The sequence below is a fragment of the Heterocephalus glaber genome, unplaced genomic scaffold (assembly GCF_053883595.1).
Source record: "Heterocephalus glaber isolate CG9 unplaced genomic scaffold, H.glaber_assembly_v1.0 deba00001538, whole genome shotgun sequence".
NCBI lineage: Eukaryota > Metazoa > Chordata > Mammalia > Rodentia > Bathyergidae > Heterocephalus > Heterocephalus glaber.
Window position 1 is genome coordinate 38,496,994 of NW_028258333.1, and position 20,162 is coordinate 38,517,155.

Sequence of the window (20,162 nt, forward strand, 5' to 3'; positions counted from 1 at the left end):
GTGGACTTTTCATTAGACATGCTCCTATCCTCTCCATGCACTGAAAATGTGACTTTCTGAGGGTATTTTTGGAGAACAGGGCACTCATTGCCCACATCCTTCCAGCTTTCTCTGTGGCCCCTACTTGCTAGCAGAATGAATGTGCCCTGGACTGCACAGAGACATGAGTTTAGTCCAAAAGTGAAGCATTAGCAAGCCCGAACAGCTGAAGCTCTGACACCTGCCCTGGAGTTGTATTTAGTTACTTTCATCTCAGTCTATCTGACTTGCTCCAACTCTCAGTTCCAAACATGGATAAGGGTTTTATTGGGTCCTGCAAATCATCCTGGAAACAGCATAATCAGATTCTGACCACCTTTACTGCTGTTATTTTACCTTGTTTATTGTCATGTCAACAGCTTCCTGACTGGCTTCTCTGCTTCACCCCTGCCCCTCCAGAATAGCCCCCCAAGTGATTATTTTAGTCATATGACACACCCCTGCTCAGAACCCTATCATGAAATCAATGTTCAAGTCCTTCACATACATGATCTAGCTATTGCCCCAGACCTCACCTTCTACTCTCCCTCTTGCTCATTCCATCCCAGCATGCCTGCCTCAGGAAACTCATTCTCTGCCTGCAGAAGCCCTTCCCCAGATACCTACAAAGCTTTCCCTGTCACCTTCTGAGGCATGCCTACCATCCTATCAAAATTTACAGACCTCTCTCTACTCCCTCAATACTCCCCAGTCTACTTCTGTAATTTTCTCTATAGCAATTATGACCAGAAGGCTTACATTTACATTATAGTAAATGTAAAATTAATAAGTTACAAGAGTGGAAACAGGGAACCCAAATAGGAAGTCATTTTGGCAATGATGTCAATGAAGTCACTGGAAACTATTCTGCCTCCACTGAGCTTCTTTCCCCTAAAGCCTAAAGTACTGTTAGTTCTCACAATGGCATTTGACAGCATTTTGGCTGTATTCAAATTCCTTGTGCTTTTGTGCATGTGGCCATCCCAGATCCCTCACAGTAAGGCCCTTTGCTGAGAATGAAGGGATGTGGTTCCAGATAACCAAGGCAGAAGAGATGAGGTTTTTACTTTCATTTTTGTCCCTTTCTTGGCATTTTACAAAATCTGGATATATGTGCAGACTGATAACTGTAAGTTAAAAATGGAACCACAGAAAGCTCTAGAAAGAGCAAATAAAACATGGGGACAAAAGTGTGATAAAGCTAAGATTTCTAGTTTGAAAAAAAGATGACTACAGTTGATAAATGTATTAATAGTACATGATAGCTAACCATAAACACTATCATCTGTCAAATCATAGTATCTAATTTCAGATACCTACTATGTCTTCCTAAAAGACATCTGCCTAGAACAGTGTTTGAGACATAGCAGACATTCAGTAAATGTTTCTTGAACTAAACCAGAATCATCACTTTGGGATGGTTAGAATTTTATTACAGATGGGAAACTATTATAGATGATTTAAGCAAACCAATGAACTTTATTACTTACCTATCACATATTACTACATCTAAAATGAATTTAAACTGATACAAAATCTACTCATTTGGTATAGCTTAAGATTTGTTCATGTTTTGGCAAATATTCACACAAATCAAGAAAAAAAAGATTTCCAGATTTTTATTTCTGGAACTGTACACCAGGTATTAAAATACAACAAATACAAAATAATGCTCAAAAAAATCAGTGTTTATGTACAAATATTAAAATCAATGCAACAAGCAACTTCCTCTTGAATACCGGATACTAAAACTTGTTCTGATTGTCACTAATTTATTTCATACTCACAGGGTACTTATTTCAAACTGGGACAACTGGAATCACTGGTCATCTAAGAGGAATATTAATATCTACCATATTTAACAATAAAACTAATAGGTTCCTCCTTTTAGTGAAAAAATTAGGAACTTTTAAAAAACATAGTAGTGTCAATATTTTTATAAATTACTTCAATTTCCATTTGTAGACAATGTGCTTTGAAACTCTGGGCAAACAATCTCCTTGGTGGTCAGGTTTATTTGTTAATTTACATTCAGAGTTGAAATATTTACTACAGACTTTGGTTAAATTAAATAGTATCACTATGCTCTATTAGATCAATGTTCTTCAATATTTATGCCCCTCAATTTAAAAAATTAAAAGGAAATGATTGCACAATTCTTTGACCTAATTGTACAGACTTTAGTTTTTTAAAAAACAGTATTCTACATCCTTCAAGTAAATTCAGCAGTTGACCATGACAAGAGGAAAACTAAACATTTAAAAAGCTAGCAGGAAAAAGATGAAATATGACTAACAAAAGTATTGCTATAATCACAGCACCAGTTACACTTCTAAATGAATCCACTGTCCTCTTCAAATTCCCTGTACATAAAAGATTTATCAGCCAACACTGCAGTTTCTCACCATGAATTTTTGGTTTGTTCATATGAAAATAATGCGGCCAAGGAAAAAAAAAAGAATTTATCACAGTTTGTTATAAGAATTGTGCTTAATACTTAATAATAAAGGCATTGTTTTCTTCATATGATTCCAAATCAGATATTTTCATATTTCCAAATGCAATTCTTTTAATAAACAGTAATAAATTCTGTTAAAATGTTTAAACGGAAAGAAAAAACCCAGTAAATCCAGCTTTTAAAAGAAAATTCAATAAATAGCTATTTTACATGGATAAAGTCATAGTGGTACAATTTATGAATGTCACATTAAGCATGCACAAAAATGGTATTATACATGGCAGAAGTAGTCAGAAAATATTGAATTAGGTCTAAAAAGATATGAAGGATTTACACATATATACAAAAATCTTGCAAATTATTGCCTCATTTTAACAAGGAATTAAAAGTAAACGTTACCAGCTAGTTAGCCCTCTCTAAGAGGCTAAAATCAGATATCGGCATTAAAAATCTATTACACTAGCTGGAATTTATTTTTCTCTCATATCATTTTCTGGATTTTGGTCAAAAATTATTTAAATAACTAAAGTGTCCATTCAACTTGCTGATAATCAAAACTTTAGACAAGAAACACTGTTTCCATCTTATATCAAGATCCCAGCAATGCATAGATAAACTGAATATATTACTGCATCAGCTAATGAGAATGGGCATGTTTATTTAAGTGCAACTGGTATTAGCATTCAGTCATCTTTGAGTAAATTATTTATACAGACCAGCCACTGTAAACCTGGAGTGAAAATTAAAGTTTTAAAAATGGAAGCTTATGGCCAGTATCTTACTAAATTATAAAAAGTGTACTGATTTTTAACGAAAGATAAAAGGGTCAAAGTTTAGCACAACACAGCAATAAGAAGCTGACAACGTGGATAAAAATATCAGAAAGCAACAAAGAGCCCAGGCTACCCATATATACTGTGTGCATACAGGAATGCTAGACTTTAGTTGTATAAATTAGAGACTGATTTTAAGTTATTAATTTAACTACTTTTGTCCACTGTGCTAAACTAAATTTTATAGTAAATGTGCTACTGCGTAAACACTTCAAAGCAATCTTCATTAAAATGCTGCAAAGAAAAACAAGAATACATATCATCCAAAACTAAGGATGTCATTGCAGTTCACAGTTTGTATAATAAATACCCTCCCTTTCAATCACTAAGACCACTACAGCCTATCTACTCATCAGCACAACCTTGAAGCAACTTACATATATTAGCAATGCAGCCAAACATTTAAGTTTTTTGCAAAGCAATACAACTAGTAAAAATCAAAACTTTTAATTAAGACGGTGCAAAAAATAATTGTTTTAACTGTACTATAAAAGCAAAGCTTATTTCCTAATACTGTATTACATACTGTTTTGATTCACCTTATAACTTAAAGATGCATGTCCTTAGGGCAAAAATGACCAAAGTTTATGACGATGGCTTCTCATTCACAATGTTTGAAATAAAAAAACTAAAGTCTGAGATGCATCTGAATGTCTATCACTTTTTAAAACTTGAAAGTGGTAACGTACCATTCTATTTCAGATAGGAACTCACATTTTTCAAGCTAAACAAAATAGCTTAAATATACTTCAAGGTTCTACTGCATTATGCATAAAATCTAGAAGTTCCTCTAAATATTAACACTTTGAACTGCAGTGCTACAAACTTAAGAGGTGTCCCAAAATGTAAACGATTGAGTGGTAACATCCTAGGCTTTGTAGACAGTGCCTCAGCAAGTCAACTGCCTCAGGATAAACTAAACTATCACTGACCATTATGATTTTTAAGATTACAATTTGATAATAATGGACAAAACCCCAAATGAATATCACATCTTCAAAATACCAATTTTTTTAGCCAATAAATGAGATTACACAGAAATATCCTGGCAGTAAATTATCAATTCTGTGTAAGGTAGCCCTGGTCTAAAATTTTGAAACAGGATCCAAGCAAAAGTCTTCATAATTTGCATACAGTTCCTTGCGCTGGCTTCCATGAAGATGGACTTGCTGTTTTGTAAACTGAAGTGCTCTAGGTGAATAACATGAGAGAAGTTTCCATTTAAAAAAAGTCCTTGCATGTTTGTGCAGTTTAAAGAAAGCTTACTCCTGCTTTTATTAATAAAGAAATCAAAACCCAAAAAATGCTACATTGAGCAGGGACTGGGATTGGTACCTGTAAACATTGTTATTCCACTGCATCCATTTTGGCAAAAGGAATTTACATGAAAAGAAGCCACACCATTCAGTTCAGAACATCTGTGCTGGTTTTGAGCTGGTGGCCTCTGTCTACAGGTTTTAAAATTGGGTATGAAGACCATGGGAACAAAAATAATAGAAAAAAGAAGGGAATGGGGAAGAGGTACTAGGGAATGAGGAAGAGAAGCAGAGCTTAAAGCTGCACCAGAGTTCAATCTTAGTTCCCAACTCTGCTGATCATAGTTCATTTCCACATTTATGGATTGAAAAATGAAAATACTCTTGATAAATCAAGATATAGTTCTATACATACAGACATCACTGATGTCATAGTGAGAAAGGTTCAAACTTCCAGTGAAAGACTATGCAAACCTGATAGCTCCCCTCAAGTTTACTTGTACTGCACACCCACTGTCTCAGGCTCCTCATGTCACTCGGAGTGAAGGGCAGCATGCTGATGCAGAGTATGGGCACTGATGAAACCATTAGTCTCGTTGGCAGACAGACTGCCAAAGTCAGCCACAGAGACGGCCATTTTGGCACTGGTGATATGATGTGTGTGATTTTCAAAGTCCACACCCAAATTATTTACAGAAACTTCATTCATAAAGGATTCAGGGACAGCAATGCCCATTTTCAATCTCTTTGCTGGTCTTTCTGATTCTTCACTGCACATATTCATAGGATTTAGCTCTGAGTGATAAAATCCAGTCTCAAATAAGTTAAAGCAATCATTTTCCCCATTGCTGGGCAGGGTGAGTAATTCTTCCGTTACAACAGGCACATGATTAACTTGTCCACGGGGTGCGCTGCCTAGTGGAGGAAAGCTGTCATCCAAACAATTCACATCAGTAGGGTTGCAGACGGTTGCTACACTGTTGGTCAAAGCTAAAAAGAAACAGAAAATGGTTAAGTAATGGTCTTAGAGATGTAAAACAAATTAGACACAATTTTACACCATGCTTTATTAAACAACACAAAAAGATTTTCAGTATACCTGTCAAGTCACTGGCAGTGAATGAATTAAGAATGTTCAGCTGTTGATCAGGAATAGGCTCAGTCCTGTTAGAAGTTAAGGCTGAAGAATTTACTGTCCCACCCAGAGCTTCTGTTTCATCTACCAGTCGATCCATATAGTCCCTGAAAAACATACACCAATAATTTTATGACTATCATTGGTTTAAAAAAAAAAAAATCACTGCAGTCAAACCCATAGTACTTACGTAACTCCAGGGTGATGGTTATATCGTTTCTTTCCAAATCTTGTCTGTTGAGCAAAGTAATCATAACGTTCAGATTTTTTCCACATATAGTAGAATGCTACACATTCAGCAACTGTTCTAGTTCTCACCTAATGACAAAGGTAATTTTAAAACACAAATCAATACACTCAACTGATTTTTTAGCAATTTTCTTCCATGACACTGAAGCTTCAATTCATGGGTCTTATTATTCTGTTCTCCCAATTACAAAATTTTGAACACCTTTTTTAAAAGAAATATTTTGACAGGATAATGAGGCAGTTTCCAAAAGTCCAAGGTTAAAAAAAACAAATCAATAGTTTATAAAACTAATGTGTTTCTTTTTTTTTTTTTTTTGGTACCAGGGATCGAACTCAGGACCTTGAGCTTGCGAGGCAGCCGCCGGAACCACTGACCTAAATCCCCAGCCCAAAACTAATGTGTTTCTAGAAATTATCTCACATTTACTAGAAATCCTCCAAATATTTTTCTTCATTGAACTCTCACTGTGATTCTGACTATAGAAGGGATTCTTTATTTTTGTTTTGGTTTTTTTTGAGACAGGATCTCACTATGTACTTCAGGCTGGCCTCTAACTTGTGGTGATCCTCTTATCTCAGCTTCCCCAGGGCTGGTATTACAGGCATGCACTACCATGCCCAGCTAGAAGGGATTCTTAGCCTTGGATTAACCAAACCGTAACAGGTCCATGAGTGATTTTCACTGGGATCTATTAATTCTCAAAATTATATGAAGTGCACTTTTCTAGGAGAACAGCCAATTATCAAAGAGTTCCACTATGATTATGACCTTATGGCAAAGGGATCAGCAACCTATAGCATCTGTATTTAAGATGATTTGCTAGCTGAAGATGGCTTTTTCCCTCCAACATTTGGTTCTTAGCTCAAAAAGATTTTGGTAATAACAGTAATGGTTAACCTCATGAACTTGGCTCCACATCCAAACTAGAGCTGCTCTGTTATGTGTAGCCACAGGCATGAGTTCAGACATATGGGCAAAATTCTTTATCTTTACTTCTTTCCCACTTAATCAGTATTCAATAAAGAAGTTTTAGAATTCTATCCTGAGCCTGAGAGAACTGTGATGTCAGATCACTAATAAAGGTTCAAGTTTTTAATCTAAGAGCTCCAGGCCATGGATCTGATTCAACAGTGAGTCACCACAGGGAGTGCAGGCTGTCTACCTCACTGCTGTGTCCCCAGTGCCTACAGTGTCTGGTGAGTAGAAGATGTCACTGTCACTGGGGTAAATGGACAGAGTAACTTCACATCACCGCAGAACTGATGGCTGGCTGGCTTTCTTTCTTTATTTTTGTACTGGGGATTGAACTCAGGACCTTGCGCTTACAAGGCAGGTTCATTGCCACTGAGCTAAACCCCCAGCCTGATGGCTTTATTTTGAAGGGGCAACTCAGACTTTTTTTAAAATGTTATTCACCACATTAAATACTTCATCCATCTCTGAGAAAACTTTAGATTTTATTACACATAAAAGCATGACATTTTCAATATCATAAAGGAAGGTGTAGTTAATGCAATAAGACAAGAAAAAGAAAACGTACACAGACTATTAAGAAAAAAAAACTTTCCCATTCACAAATGACATAATAATCTACACATTGGAGATCCCAAAGACTCAACAACTCCTGGAACTAATAAACAATGATAGCAAGGCTCCAGGATTCAAGATTAATGCATAAAGTCAATTGCTACATACTAGTAATGAACTGAAATGTAAAATAAAAAATATAATTCTACCTATATTAGCATCCCCCAAAATGAAATACTTGTATATAAGTATAACAAAATAGAGGCAAGATCTATATGAAGAAAACTACTAAACTATTAAAGAAATAGAAGAATTAAATGGAGAGATAAGTCTATTTTCATGGATGGAAAGGCTGATTAATGTCAAAATGTCATTGCTTCCTTACTTGATTTGTACATTCAGCTCAATTCCAATAAAAAGTCCAAGTTATTTTGTGGATAATGGCAAACTAATTCTATACAGAAAGGCAAAAAACGTAGGACAGCAAATCCAATATTGGAAGGAAAAGTCAAAAGACTGACATAACTAATTTCAAGAATTTACTATAAAGCACAGTAATCAGGACAATATGTTATTAGGGAAAAAACAGATTAATAGGACAGGAGAAGGAGCCCAGAAATATACCTACACAAATACATTCAACTGATCTTTGGCCAAGGAGTAAGGCAATTTGAAGGAAGAAGGAGTCTCTGGACATCTATATGCAAAAAAATGAATCTAGATAGGCTTTATAACTTTAATATGGAGTAGTTTTAAGTTCACACCAAAACAGAGCAGAAGAGTATAATTATTATGTATTGCCTGCTCCCATACATGCAGTTTCCCCCACTATCAATATCCCATACCAGAGCAGTTATTAAAACTGATGAACCTACATTGATAGATCACTGCCACCCAAAGTCCATTACATTAAGGTTGGATTTTGGCAACCTGTACGTACTACAGTATAATACTGAATACCTTAAACTCCCTTAAAATCCCTTATACTGCCCCTCCTTATCCATTCCTTCTGCCTAACCTCTAGCAACTAGTGATCTATTTACAGTACCTTTGTAGTGTTGCCTTCTTCACAATGTCATATTGTTGAAATTTTGCAGTATGTAACATTTTCAGATTAGCTTCTTCACTTGATTCCTCATTTTTTTCATGGTTTGACAGCTCATTCTTTTTTAGTGCTAAATAGCAATTCCACTATCTAGATGTGCCACGGCTTATTTATCCATTCAACTCTTATTAGTTCCTTTCAAGTTTTGGAAATTATGATTAAAGCTACTCTAAATATCTGTGTGCAGGTTTTTGTATGGACGTCAGTTTTCAACCTATTTGGGTATATACCAAGGAGCAGACTGCTAGACCATTTAGTAAAATTATGATTGGCTTATAAAAAACTACCCATCTTCCACAAATGGTTTCACCATTTTGTACTGCCACCAGCAATGAATGAGTTTTCTTGTTCCACATGCTCCCCAGCATTTGATAGTTAGAATATATATATAGTGTATACACACATACACACACACACACACACACACACACACACATTGCTTTAACTAGCAATGTTTCTTTTTTCAGCAACTGTAGTTCTCACTGCTGACTAGAAAAATGTTTGAGGCCACAAACCTCTGAATAGTTTGGAAGGAATCAAAAATCATGAAAGATTAAGAAATCCTAGAAAGTATACTGAATCCATTTTTTTTTTTGAGTAAAATATTGTGACTGTTTCTTTCAAAACACATGTGAATATTCTACCATCCCATGAGCAGGCTATGGAATGAGCAAATTCCTATCCTGTTTAGAGGAGTATCAGAAATGTTAATGGTGTGCCGGGGATTTAGCTCAGTGGTTCTGGCGCCTGCCTCGCAAGTGCAAGGTCCCGAGTCCAATCCCCGGTACCAAAAAAAAGAAATGTTAATGGCAGGTAACATTTACAAATTGTTGCTTTTTTTCTTATTCAAATAACTTTTAAATTAGTTGTTTATTCACTGTAATTCGTAAGTAATTTTTCAGTACTAATTTATGTAACTTACCTTATTTTTCTGTATAAGATGAAAATCTTTCCCATAAAGCACAAGTGCGTGTTCAAAACTTCGGCATTCTTCTTCTGTCCATGCAGTCATTCCTTCTAAAAAAATTTTTTAATGAAATTAATTGCCCTCAAAACTCTTTTATGTGAATCACTAGCTTATTTTCCCTGTAGAAGGCCATAAACTCACTCTTAACAACTCTCACATGTACACATGCACATAAATATAAACATATACTATACACAAGTTCAGTATGTGAAGTAAGATTACCAAAAGTATGCATACTACTAAAATACAGAGTCCCACCAAAAAAATGTACATACACTTAAGGACAAGAAAAACAGTATGATGATTTTTAAACAGATGCTGTTACCCTCGTATGGGGGACCCCGGAGGATATCACGTATCTCAGAAAACCCACTACACTCCTGGCCCTGAGAGAAAAAATTGAAAATGCATATGCAGCAATCTCAATGACCAAGGTTACCCAAGCAGCAGTCTCTGAAAGCTAATGACCACCACTCTGAGCATCTCTTGTAATTATAGAGGCAGAAGGTAACTTGTATTAATCTCATAATGTCTCAATACATCTAGTATTAAATTATTTATACAAGTTCTTCTTTTCCTGAAGTCCACACACATTTTTTTGGTGGATTCCATAGAATAAAAAAAGTAAACAATTTTTTCCTTGGCACTATAGGTTAAGAATTTAATGATTTCTTAGAATAATTTCTGCTTATTTTCTAACTTTTTCCAACAATGAGTGTACAATGTTTTTAAATTAGAGAAAAAAAGAGCTATTTTCTTTATGGAATGAAAAAAAGCCTTACTTTTATCTTACATCATCACCACCATAAATTCTTTACAAACCATAAACTAAATTAACACATATTTATTTAAAGTTAGTGACTGCTATACTATGGAAATATAAAAGGAATAAAAGTCTATACTCTCAAAATATTAAAGCTCATTAAATTTCCCAGCAGATCTTAATGTTGATCCATTAAAAATCTAGTTGAAAAGACCTGGAAGGTCATTACAAAGACTAGATTTATTTCTGAAACCTCTCATTCAGTGATACTGGGAGCCTTATTCTCAAAGTGACTAACAATAATCTACAATAAAGGCAAAAAATAATTTGAAATATAGAAAAACCAGTATTGGGCCAGGGCTTTAGCTCAGTGGTTTCGCCGCCTGCCGTGCAAGCACAAAGACCCGAGTTCTATCCCCAGTACCAAAAAAGAAAAGAAAAAGAAAAACCACTATTTAGTTTTTCAAAGTTTTTTGACTGCTTAAAATACTACTTTTTTTTAAAAATTAGTTTTATTGGTACATTTTAGGTATACAATATAATGACATTCATCATTGGAAATTTGTACCTTTACATAATCTCTCTTGGTTCTTATTTTTCCCCATTCCCCTGCCGTCCCTTCAACCCCTCCATCCCTCTCTCTTTACAAAAACTTTGTTTCCATTTTTTCATTTTCTCATATTAATTCCATTCCCTTCTTTCCTTTCTTAAAATAATATTTTCAATGCAGCGGCTTTAAAAAAGGAAGTATTTCAACAGACTATCTCAGCCTACAAATTTTAATGTACTACTTTCAGCTTCTGTATTTTCCCAAGCCATTGATAGGATACTGCTAAGAATTATTTTCACTCCTATATATACTTTATAAAAGCTGTCATACACAATCCATTTATATGACAAACAATTCTGAAATAAAAGTTGACTATTTTCCTTGACATGCATAAAAGAATCTTAGCACTGTAAAAATCATGTTATATGATTACTAAAAATGTATTTCTCACTATAATCAATGGATTATGTATATGTTTATTTTTTAAAATCTTCACACTCAATGCCATTTCCTGTCTGCTTTTTAAAAATAGAACATTCTTTTTCAATGAAACTATAAAATCATTCTTTTTAATTACTTTGGATATACTGTCATCTGTGGGGTCTGCTTCGTTCTGTAACTTTCTTCAAGAAAGTGGAGGTAAGGGGCAACTAATTTATATTTGAACAATTTCTGGTATGTCTAAACATAGAGGGCAAGAAAAAAAATTGTTTACTAGGAAGATGAACAGATTTTTATGAAAGTATTAAAGAATTGCTCTGTCCCTCACAATACTTTGTTTATTCTGATCCCAAGTGACATCCTGTCATCTCCCTCTCAAATCCAAGTGTTTCTGACCTTGAGATGCCTTTCCATTGCAGCAGTACCTTTCAATTGCTTCCTTTATATTATGGTTAGACTTGAGAAGCTCATATAATGCCTAGGAGAGAAGGGGGAAAAAATTCAATAAAAATTACCAATACTTCATATCTAAAAGTATTTTAAGAAATAAGCATATTGTAAGAGACTTGACAAACACTGCATGAAATGCTACTAATTTCCTGACATTTGAAGATATGTTCACTCTGACACTGAGTCTATATAATTGACCTGCAAATTAAAAGTGGTACCTCATGAATTCATTCATTCTTACTCTGCTTCTCAGAAGTTATCTATAAGAATCATTCTTTTTTTATTCTCAACTGCTGGACAATTCCCCTATTTTAGATTTGTTTCTAATTAGGAAGAATTAGAATTGTGTACCTGTCTCTTCAAGTCATTTCCTCCCTGTCCTTAATAAAAGAGAAAAGTAGCAAGCCTGGAATAAAAGAGCTGAAACATCAGTGACTAGGGTTTATAATGGGCTCAGTTATGTCAGTTAGACTTTCTTCCTATAAATCTGTTTGGAATTACAACAGCAGACAAAGTTCAGTCGAAAGCTAAATAATAATCAACATTCTTTTTTTGGGGTACCAGGAATCGGAACTTGGGACCTTGTGCTTGCAAGGCAGGAGGTGGAACCACTGAGCTACATCCCCAGCCTAATAATCAACATTCTTAAGTGTCAAAAAGGTGAGGGTGGCTCAGTATTAGAAAAACCTCTTAATACATCAATAGATTACATTTAGAAATGATCATCTCAACAGCTGTATTCATTAAATGTATTCATTAAATGAATACTCATTATTAATAAAAAACAAAACAGTAATAGTTAAAAATAGATACTGATTTACTATAGTAGTGTCCATGGTAAGAGAAGGGAATTATTATTCTTCATGCTAAAACCTTACATGTATTACTTCCATCAAAAGGAGGTCCCAAATCACTACTACTACCGAATGTCTCTGAGAGGTATGGCTAATGCATGAAGATATAACAGGAATAAGAAAGAAAATGACATGAAGGGAAGAAAAAAAGTATAATTTAATATTGACTTTGAAACTAGAAAACCACCCCATGAATGTATATAATTATGACTTGCCAATTAATTAAAATAATTATTAATTTAAAAATACTAGAAAACCAAAGAGAAACAACTGAAAAATCAAAAAAAGTTTCACTAGCTTAAGATACAGTAAATTTTTTAAAATTTTTGATTTCTCTATCAACAACATAGAATTATAATAGAGATCTTGCTTACAACAGCATTAAATACATGCACACACACGTAAAATACAATGAAGAATTTAGCTAGTGTGATAGACCTGATGTTCAAAGAAAATCAAAAATATTTGAATGATTAAAAAAAGTCAAATAAATGGAGTGAGAGAATGTTCCTGGAGTGAAAAGATTAATGTCTTAATGGTATAAATTCTTCCCAAATCAATCTATAGACTTAACAAACTATCAGTACAAAATGCCAATGGGATATCTTTTTGGCAGCTAAAAGCTATTTTGAAGTTGAGCTAGTATGACTTCCTTATGCTACTTGGAAATACAAGTTTGAGTCTACTTATTTCTGCGTACTAATCAGTCAAGAACACCTAGCCTGAGTATATGAGTTAAAAAGGTACAAAAAGAGGAAAAATGATGTCAGAGGAGTAAAACAAAGGGCATTCAAAAAACCCTTAGGAATCAATACTCCCACCTTCTCATCTCACATGTCACCAGGAGAGTTTGTGCCTCTATCTACAGGCACACAGGGCTAAGCAAATACTCCTAAGTAAAATTTACAGTCTAAAGATAATACCAACTTTTAATCAGCTCCTGGATAAAATTCAAGAATAATTCAAACAATATCATGAAATCTGAAAGACCAACTAAAGAGAATGTTTAAATAAAAGACACTAAAAGTACAAGATAGCACATGAGGTATAATAAAAAAGTGATTAATTTTTTTTTTTTTTTGGTACCAGGGATCGAACTCAGGACTTCCCACTTGCAAGGCAAGCGGCACAACCACTGAGCTAAATCCCCAGCAAGTGATTAATTTTTAAAAAATGAATTATAAGACATTTTGACATTAACTCCCCTCAAAACACCCCCCACACACACACACACACTCTGAACACACTTCTCCCATTCTTGCCACTCTCTGAAGCAGTTCTGGAAGTCTTCTTTTGTAAGTACCTTTCATTGTGCTGTCATGGCTTCCTTGATGTCTTGAATCAACTAAAAACACTTACCTTACATGGTCATTTTGACTTTTGGGAAGAGCTATAAGTCCCTTAGTGCTAGATCTGTTGAATGAGGTGGATGAAAAGATATCATGTTTTTATGAGCCTGCCTTTCCATTGGATGGTGTTATGGCTTGCATGTAGGTATTTCCCCAAAGCTTGTGCTCATAGGTGGGGTTTTTCCGAGCTGGCTAAACCCAGAGTGTGTGATGCTTGTATTACGGGTGCCCCACAATGGGTCTGGGTGGCACTATCCAAAAGGCAGGGTGCCTGGAAGGGATAAAAGCGATAGAAAAAAGGCAGATCTGCTGCTGTTTCTGCTGCTTGCTGCTGCTTCTTTGTTCCACTGCTGTCTTTTGCCTGCCAAGAACAGTTTCTCTGCTGGGATGACCCTCTGCTATGCCACCCTGCCTTAGAGCCAGCCAACTATGAACTGAAACTTCTACGAACTGTAAGCCGAAATAAAACTTTCCTCCTTTAACTCTGGGTGTTGATTACTTTGTCTCAGCAACGAGAAAAGTGACTAAAAGACAGATTTTGGTACCAGGAGTAGATACATAATGCTTCTACCAAAAGTATCATCCGTGGGCTCACAGAATGCCTTGTCTACCATCATGGAATTCTATACAGCACTGCCTCATGCTCATGGAATTCACTGCTCTTACCATGCTCCTCATCATCCAGAAGCAGGTGGACTGACAGAAAAGTGGAATGGTCTTTTGAAGACAGTTATAGCACCAGCTAGATGGCAAGTGTTTGCAGAGCTGGGGCAACTTCTTCAAAAGGCTGCATATGCTTTGAATCAGCATCCACTATATGGGATGTCTCCCATAACCAGGATTCACAGGCCCAGGAATCAAGGGGTGGAAGTAGGAACACTACTACTCACCATTATCCCAGTGATCCACTAGCAAAAGTTTTGCTCCCTGTTCCTACAACCTTATGCTCTGCTGGGTTAAAGTCTTAGTTCCAGAGGGGGAAAGGCTTGTACCAAGAAGCACAACACTAATACCACTGAAATGGAAACTAAGATTTTCCCAGGGTCATTTTGATCTCCTCATGCCTCTGAGTAAACAAGTCAAAAGGGAGTTACACTGTTAGCAGAGGTGACTGACCCACACTATCAAAGGAAAATTGGACTATGACTTCACAGTGGATGAACAAAGAATGTATCTGGAGTGCAAGAAATCCCTTAGGGTGCCTCCTAGAATTACCCTGCCCTGTTATTAAACTCAATGGCAAACTACAACAAACCCGAGATAGAATGAAAATGGTGTCCAGACCCTTCAGAAATGAATGTATGAGACTCTCCACTCCTGTTACCAAAATCTGTCTTAGTCACTTTTCTCGTTGCTGAGACAAAATACTTGACACCCAAAGTTAAAGGAGGAAAGTTTTATTTCAGCTTACAGTTCATAGAAGTTTCAGTTCATAGTTGGCTGTCTCTAAGGCAGGGTGGCATGGCAGAGGGGCATCAGAGGAAAAACTTCTTGGCAGGCAGAAGACAGCAAAACAGCGAAGAAGGAGTAGCAAGGAGCAGCAAAGAGCAGGAGCAGCAAAGAGCAGAAGCAGCAGAAGACCTGCCTTCTTCCTGTCCCTTTTATCCCTTCTAGGCTACCCGCCTTTTGGGTGGTGCCACCCACACCCAGTGTGGGGCACCCTTAATCCCAACATCACACACTGTAGATCCAGCTAGGTCCAAAAAGCCCCACCTATGAATGCATGAGGCTTTGGAGGTACATCTAGATACAAGCTGTAACAGATGGCACTCAGCAACAGCTTTAATCACATCTCATAAACACTCACAAAAGAAGCCATCCAGCACTGCTTCAGAAAGTGACAATAATAACGTGACAAATGTCTTTGAAATGAGGGGGAATAATTAAAGGAGGATTAATGAAAAGGTGTCTTTTACTGTAGTAAGTTTTTTAATTCAAATATTCACCATATAGTTTGATCACACCTTGTATAGTCATCAAGAATGAGATAACTAAGATTAAATGATTAAAAGGATCTAAAATGGTAAGATACATGTATATATATATATATAAAATAAGACACGAAACTATTGTATATAAGGTGATTACCTCGAAGTCTCAGAATTACTTTTTAGGAGGACCAGTATTTTGAAAATTAAAATAGAAAATATCTATCAGAAAAAGAGACACCCAATTCTCATGTAAGAAACAGCTGAATCAAATGTAAGAAATGATAGCCACTGTTCCAACACGAGTGAGTGTACCTGTTCATTGTCCCTCGTGTGTGTTCCTGCAGAAATCTTATCCATTGCTTTTTCATTTCCAGTTCTTAATGATGTCTCAACAAGGTACTCCTTAACTTTGCTCTCCAAAATCACGTCAGGACGCCAAAGTAACTGGTCTTCACTTTCATAAACTAATACAAAAAATTCCATTAGCTCATCTGTAACAGTGAACGCATTAAAAAATGTACACAAACCATTCTTCTGCTTCAATAGGCTATCATTTGGGATAAGTATCCAACTCTTAGGACACCAGTAATTAGCCTGTAGGTTAGTAGGGCCTTTACTAGCAAAAAAAGATTTTTTAAAAAAACTTTCGCTGTCAGCAGCCAGAGGAAGGTGCTGTTTCAGTGGCTGGATTATGGCCCAGTAAGAGGCTATTTCAAAAAAAGTCTAAAGCAAAACTCCATGTTAGCATCTTATCTTTTTCTAAAGGCAAGGTTTATATGACCTGTTAAATTTTTTAATAACCTCACTGGAATTTTCTCTTGCATTCCCTAAGTGGCTCTATGAAATCTCCAGATTAAAACTACAAACAAAATAAATGAACAAAAATAAATAACAAAATAATGAACAATAACAAGAAACCAAAGGAATATTTTTCCTTTACTGATTTCCTCTCATAAAGAGAATTTTTACTTAAAGGAGGAAACAGATTAATCACATCTCCATAGGGAGGTTTTTGTTAAAAAAGGGAAACAGTAAGAGAAGTAACCATTCTACAGTCTCTTAGTGACTGATGTACTAATGAACAAAATGTCACTAAAACAAGGTTTACAATTTATCAATCTACCCTACCAACCTTGCCCAAAGACTACTTTGTACAAAAAAGTAATATGATGACCCAAGTATTTATCTTAGTGCTACAAGTGCAATTTAATCTTCAAATGTATAATACTTAATACAGCTAATGAAAACAATTTATTGATAGCTCACTATATACCAGGACCATAATACATTTAGAATACACTTATATTCACAACTATATAAAACAGATACTATTTCCAGTTAGCAGGAAAGTTAAAAATGAACTGTGCCTATGAAGTATGAAGACTGACATTTTACAGAAGTTTCTAGAACTACTTTCTTTACCTTTTGGTCACAAATAAAATAGGTAAAATAGTTACGGTTAATTTCCTCAGAAGATAGAGAAGGTTCATCTTCCCTCTTGAAGAGAAAATTTTACTTCCTGTATGTCTGACTTAAGGATATATGACGGCTAAGCAGGCACCTGGCTCCAGGGGTATATGGCATTGGGGGGGGGGGGGGCGGGGTAAGAGGTTGATACAGCTCCAAATCATCAGCTTTCTTTGCTGCCCCTGGAACAACTGTCTTCCATCAATTTGAAAGCTGTTTAGAAGTTAGTGGCTCCAAGGTACTTATTTCTTCCTTTAAATAGGGATGACCTTGCATGGTATAAAGCAAGAAAAAAGGACTTGGCCATGTGGCTTTTGCCCTTGTGACTTCACAGGGCTGAATTAACTCATTAGAGAAGACTAGATGCCCACAGAAATACTCCAAATCTATTTGGTTCCCAAGATCAGCTAGGAAAGCAGGCTAGTATTTTTATTTTCTACCACTTCATCTCCTCCATACTTTCAGAACTACATTTCAAATCTACCAAAAATGTGAGGGAAAACACTGTACGTAAGTAGGGGTGTATAGCAAAAGCAGGAGAATCTTTACATTCCACCTCTGGTTCTTTTAGGACTGGGGCAAGAGAATGTCTCCCAGTCTCCTTTCTATTTAAGATTTTCTTTCCACAAGATTGTATCTGTAATATCCTCCCTACCTCAGGTGAGGAGACCTATCCATTTCTACCAAAGCAGGATGCAAGCTCAGGTGTGGTCCCGTAGGAGTGTTTTCACTGTTTGAACACTGGCTGGGAAGCACTGGGTATGTGGGAGGGGCTCTCAGTCTTATGGTTACTTTTGATACACTTTTCTTAAGTCAGGTCTAAATATGCTGACTTTGAAAGCTCCTCTGATCCCAAATCTATCTTTATATGGCCAAGGTATATAATCAGATATTTAAATAAACACAGTGTGATACTAAACAGTATCACAATCAAAAGCTTTTCTTACCTTTCTCACAACCATCATACTCTCCAAGATAAGGGGGAATCTCTGCCTGATACTGTAAACCAATCATTATTTCCTGCAAGAAAATTCAGAAGTAAAAACAACATATTGGTACTGGCGATCAAACTCAGGACCTTGCGCTTGGGAGGCAGGCAGCAGCACCACTGAGCTAAATCTCTGGCCCCAGAAATATTTTTTAAAGGGACTTTAGTCTAAATGGTTTACTAGTTTATGAAGGCAATTCAACTTACCTTCCTTAAATCTTCGGGTGAGTTACCACTGTCTGTTTCAACATCTTCAACCTCCGATTCCTTATCACCATCATATGTAGTATTTGCTTAAAAGAAAATATAAAAAATTTTTATTGCTGAATTTTGCAGGACTTGGGAGAAAGCCTGTTATAGTGTATTTTATAAAAACTTGTTGAATAAATTAGATCACCATAAACAAGTACACTAAACCTGCAGTATTTTCACAATGACACCAGTCAAAACAAGAAGACACTGAAAACTCTAGTAAATTATATGGTATCCTTATCGTTAGTGTGTCTCTACTTTGAGAGGTAAGAGAAAGCCACTGTGACCATCTTAAAAAGAAAGCAAAGGACTGGAGTTATGAAAGAAACAGCATTAAGTACATCAAAGTTGCTTTCTGTGTACACACTCATAAGCATGTAATTTGTTAAATTAAGTTTTTCCTACCATAAATCACCTAAAAAAAACAAGTGAGATTGTATATAAACACTTGTTCCAGTCCAAACTCTTTTAAATGTTATTGATGAACACTAAGGGGTAATACCAAGAGCTAAAAGGAAAAAAAATGAATCAGCAAAAGTAAAAATACTTTTTAAGAAGCACTGATAAGTTTTCAAAACCAGAAGAGCAGGCCAGGGATTTAGCTCAGTGGTTTTGCTGCCTGCTGCGCAAGCGCAAGGACCCGAGTTCCATCCCTAGTACCACAAAACAAAAAACAAAAAAAACCAGAGGAGCAAGGGCCTTTTAACAGAAACCCAAGGAAAGTCTATACAATTTCATGGTTGTACCAAGATGAGTTACCACAGCAACAGATGTGCCTTGCGAAAGAAAATATGTGACTTGCAAAACTAAGTGAATGCTTCATTTTAAACAGCATATTAGTTCACCTTTATCCAAATGAAAAGGTTTTAATCTTGTTCAGATATAATAGTATTTTATTTAAACTATGTAGAGCATTAAGAATATTCTAAAATAAACTACTGACTACAATAATGTGTATTCAAGCTATAGTTATCACTGCTATTAGTAATTAGTAATGGTTAGGCTTCTTACATCGTAAAGGCCTAGGGAAGAAATCAGAAGTTTCATGAGAAGTCACAGATGGTGTCAGATCATCTGCAGAAGACTGAGTTTCCTCATCATCGCCTGATAATAGGTCTTTTGCTATTTCTTCCTAGAAGAATAAGAAAGCAGTGCTTGAGTTAGAAATGAGTACATCGCATTTAGAAAAGTGGCTGTATTTTTATAATATATAATTAAGAACTAGTTGACATCTTTGTTTTGAACAGAAAAATCTAAATTTCTATATTTCATGTACATATATAATAGCATTTAATATTTATATATCTAATATCATACTGTTAAGTAAGAATAACACAAATACAATTATCCACTTACAACAATTTACCTAATTTGCGCACAGAGAATTTAATGTGTACAGAGAATTTATTTGAAGCTGAAGCTAATTTCTGTGAGTTTACAAAAGTAGTCTAACTTCTAGCGGAACACTGGTGGTGCATGCCTATAATTCTACCTTCTGGGGAAGGCTTAGACAGGAGAATCACCAGCACCTAGGAGGTTCACGGCCAGTCTAGTCAACACAGTGAGAC

At 35.7% G+C, this 20,162-nt stretch overlaps 1 protein-coding gene across 7 annotated transcripts in view; it reads right to left on the reverse strand.

Annotated features, from left to right (window-relative positions):
- Positions 1 to 1,621: 1,621 nt before the first annotated feature.
- Positions 1,622 to 20,162, reverse strand: part of Mier3 (MIER family member 3) — a 32,577-nt gene continuing 14,036 nt past the window's right edge. For 5 of the 7 annotated variants that reach the window (XM_004848503.4, XM_004848505.3, XM_087189412.1 and 2 more), the window contains 9 exons: positions 19,606 to 19,726; positions 18,550 to 18,635; positions 18,302 to 18,374; positions 16,200 to 16,351; positions 11,700 to 11,781; positions 9,505 to 9,599; positions 5,891 to 6,018; positions 5,665 to 5,807; positions 1,622 to 5,555 (listed from right to left, as the gene is read on the reverse strand). In XM_004848503.4, the coding sequence (XP_004848560.1) occupies positions 5,098 to 5,555; positions 5,665 to 5,807; positions 5,891 to 6,018; positions 9,505 to 9,599; positions 11,700 to 11,781; positions 16,200 to 16,351; positions 18,302 to 18,374; positions 18,550 to 18,635; positions 19,606 to 19,726 (1,338 nt within the window). In that variant the 3' untranslated portion in view covers positions 1,622 to 5,097. The remainder of the gene's footprint in view (positions 5,556 to 5,664; positions 5,808 to 5,890; positions 6,019 to 9,504; positions 9,600 to 11,699; positions 11,782 to 16,199; positions 16,352 to 18,301; positions 18,375 to 18,549; positions 18,636 to 19,605; positions 19,727 to 20,162) is intronic. The other 2 variants (XM_004848504.4, XM_087189413.1) reach the window with 1 other exon arrangement.